This window comes from Galendromus occidentalis, unplaced genomic scaffold (genome assembly GCF_000255335.2).
Source record: "Galendromus occidentalis unplaced genomic scaffold, Mocc_1.1 scf7180000075946, whole genome shotgun sequence".
NCBI classification, from domain to species: Eukaryota; Metazoa; Arthropoda; class Arachnida; order Mesostigmata; family Phytoseiidae; genus Galendromus; species Galendromus occidentalis.
The window spans coordinates 4,180-6,017 of record NW_003803936.1 but is presented as its reverse complement, the minus strand read 5'-3'; the positions used below and the strand labels follow the sequence as shown (position 1 = coordinate 6,017).

General features: G+C 45.1%; 1 protein-coding gene across 1 annotated transcript; it reads right to left on the bottom strand.

The window, feature by feature from the left end:
• Nucleotides 1-873: 873 nt before the first annotated feature.
• On the bottom strand, nt 874-1,368 carry LOC108865039 (uncharacterized protein B0403.1-like). The gene has a single exon (XM_018641673.1). It carries the CDS (start codon nt 1,366-1,368, stop codon nt 874-876), a length of 495 nt encoding a protein of 164 aa, XP_018497189.1.
• Between the last annotated feature and the right edge of the window lie 470 nt (nt 1,369-1,838).

Genomic DNA, 1,838 nt, shown 5'->3' with positions numbered 1-1,838 from the left:
TCTTCTTTTACGTCTGACTGAGAGAGCCATGACTGTCTAAGGTCTAAGTGAACAGACAAACGGTTTGTGAAAACAAATGCCCAAGTGCTACCAGAGTGCGTCGAAGGGATCAAGGGGAACCGCGATACGAGCGTGGTGGAAGTTGGGAAAAGTACCAACGTAGAGTCGAAGACGATGCTCCACACCACCGCTTCAGCCTGAAGGGAAATAATTTCTCGATCCAACTGTGTACACATCTCTGATACTGATCCATGGCTCAGCTTGAACAGATAGATAACCTATGTTCAGCTCCAGAAAACAGAAATGGACTCCATCGAGATTGAGGACGACTGGGACCAGTCCAACTGCAATCTCCAGGTGGAAGAAGACTCGGACCCCGATCAACCAACTACGATGGAACGTCAACAACAAATCACTGAGGACATCCTCAAATATGTGACATCACTACAAGACTCCGTTGCCTACATGAGACGAAGGATCTCTGGGAACCAAGAAACCAGAGAGGAGGTAGTGAAGATCTTTTGAAAGATCGCGAACGATATCAGCGAAGTCTTCCGGGATGTAGTTGGTCTTCGAGACGAGATATGTTTTGTCGAGATTCGAAGAGAGTCTCTCGAATGATCGAGACGACGACGCACGACTATAACGCACTATGATCACCATGTTAATGATATCTGTTATCATATATTCCATTGTAATGAGATTGTGCGACTGACGGGAAAAAGGGGGAGTTGTTTGGAATGGAGCCAGTTTGGCACCCAGTTTTGAGTTCTCCCCGGTCCGTCACAGAATCTCAAGGCTACTGCGTAGCAAGTTTTTTTGTTCTTCTAATTAGGCAAAACTCCAGAAGTTATGAATGAATGTGACTCTCGTTTATTCACTAAACGGGTTGTTAATCATCGTGGTAATCCTCCACGGGTACAAGTGTTTCTCAGTCGTCGTCTTTGCTACCTGTTTAGCTGAGAACACGAATCCTTTCCGTTTCATAACTCGTCTGAGGTATTTGATATCTACATTCATCAGTAGCTCTGCTACGCTCGGGATCTTAACAGTTCCTTTTCTGACGTTGCATCTATGCTCAACTCTACGCACAAATTTCCTCTGCATTCGCTCGAGGGCATCTAGGTCGCCGGCATTCCTCGGATTCCAGATAACACAACAGTATAGCAGATTGGGCAGGATATGTGAGTTGTACATTCTCAGATATACATTGGGCTGGTTCACAATGAAGCTTCTCATTATCCACGCTCCCATGTTTGAGCACTTCTTGATCACTTGCGTGACATGTTCCTTGAATGTGAGCGAAGGGGCAAATATCACTCCCAGATCTTTCACAGTCTGGAGTTCACCCAGAGTGTCATCACCCATACTGTAATTGAATTTCACTCTGTTCGAGCCTATTCGCATAACACCACATTTATGGGTTTACAGTTTGAGACCCATTTTCAACGACCAGAAGTAGAAGTCGTGAAGGGCAACATGTAGGGTATTACAGTCGTCCACCGTTATAATTGGCTTTACCAGCTTCACATCGTCGGCATAAATATAGAAGCTTGCTCTTCCGTCAAGTAAATTATAATTGGCAGAGCAATTAAATTCCACAATACCTGGAACTTATCCAGATGGGTGAGGGTTTTTCATGCCTATATATATGCACCAATGAAGCTTGCTGAGTACCGAGAAGATCACGCAGACCTAGGTGCTCTGCCCCTGATTGAACACCACCACGAGCGTGTGTGTTCCTTTCATATCAGTCATTTCGTAAAGTATCAGTGTCCAGTAAACCACCCTCAGTCCACTGTGCTAGCAGCAGGAACCTGAGCCTTTGAAATCTAATA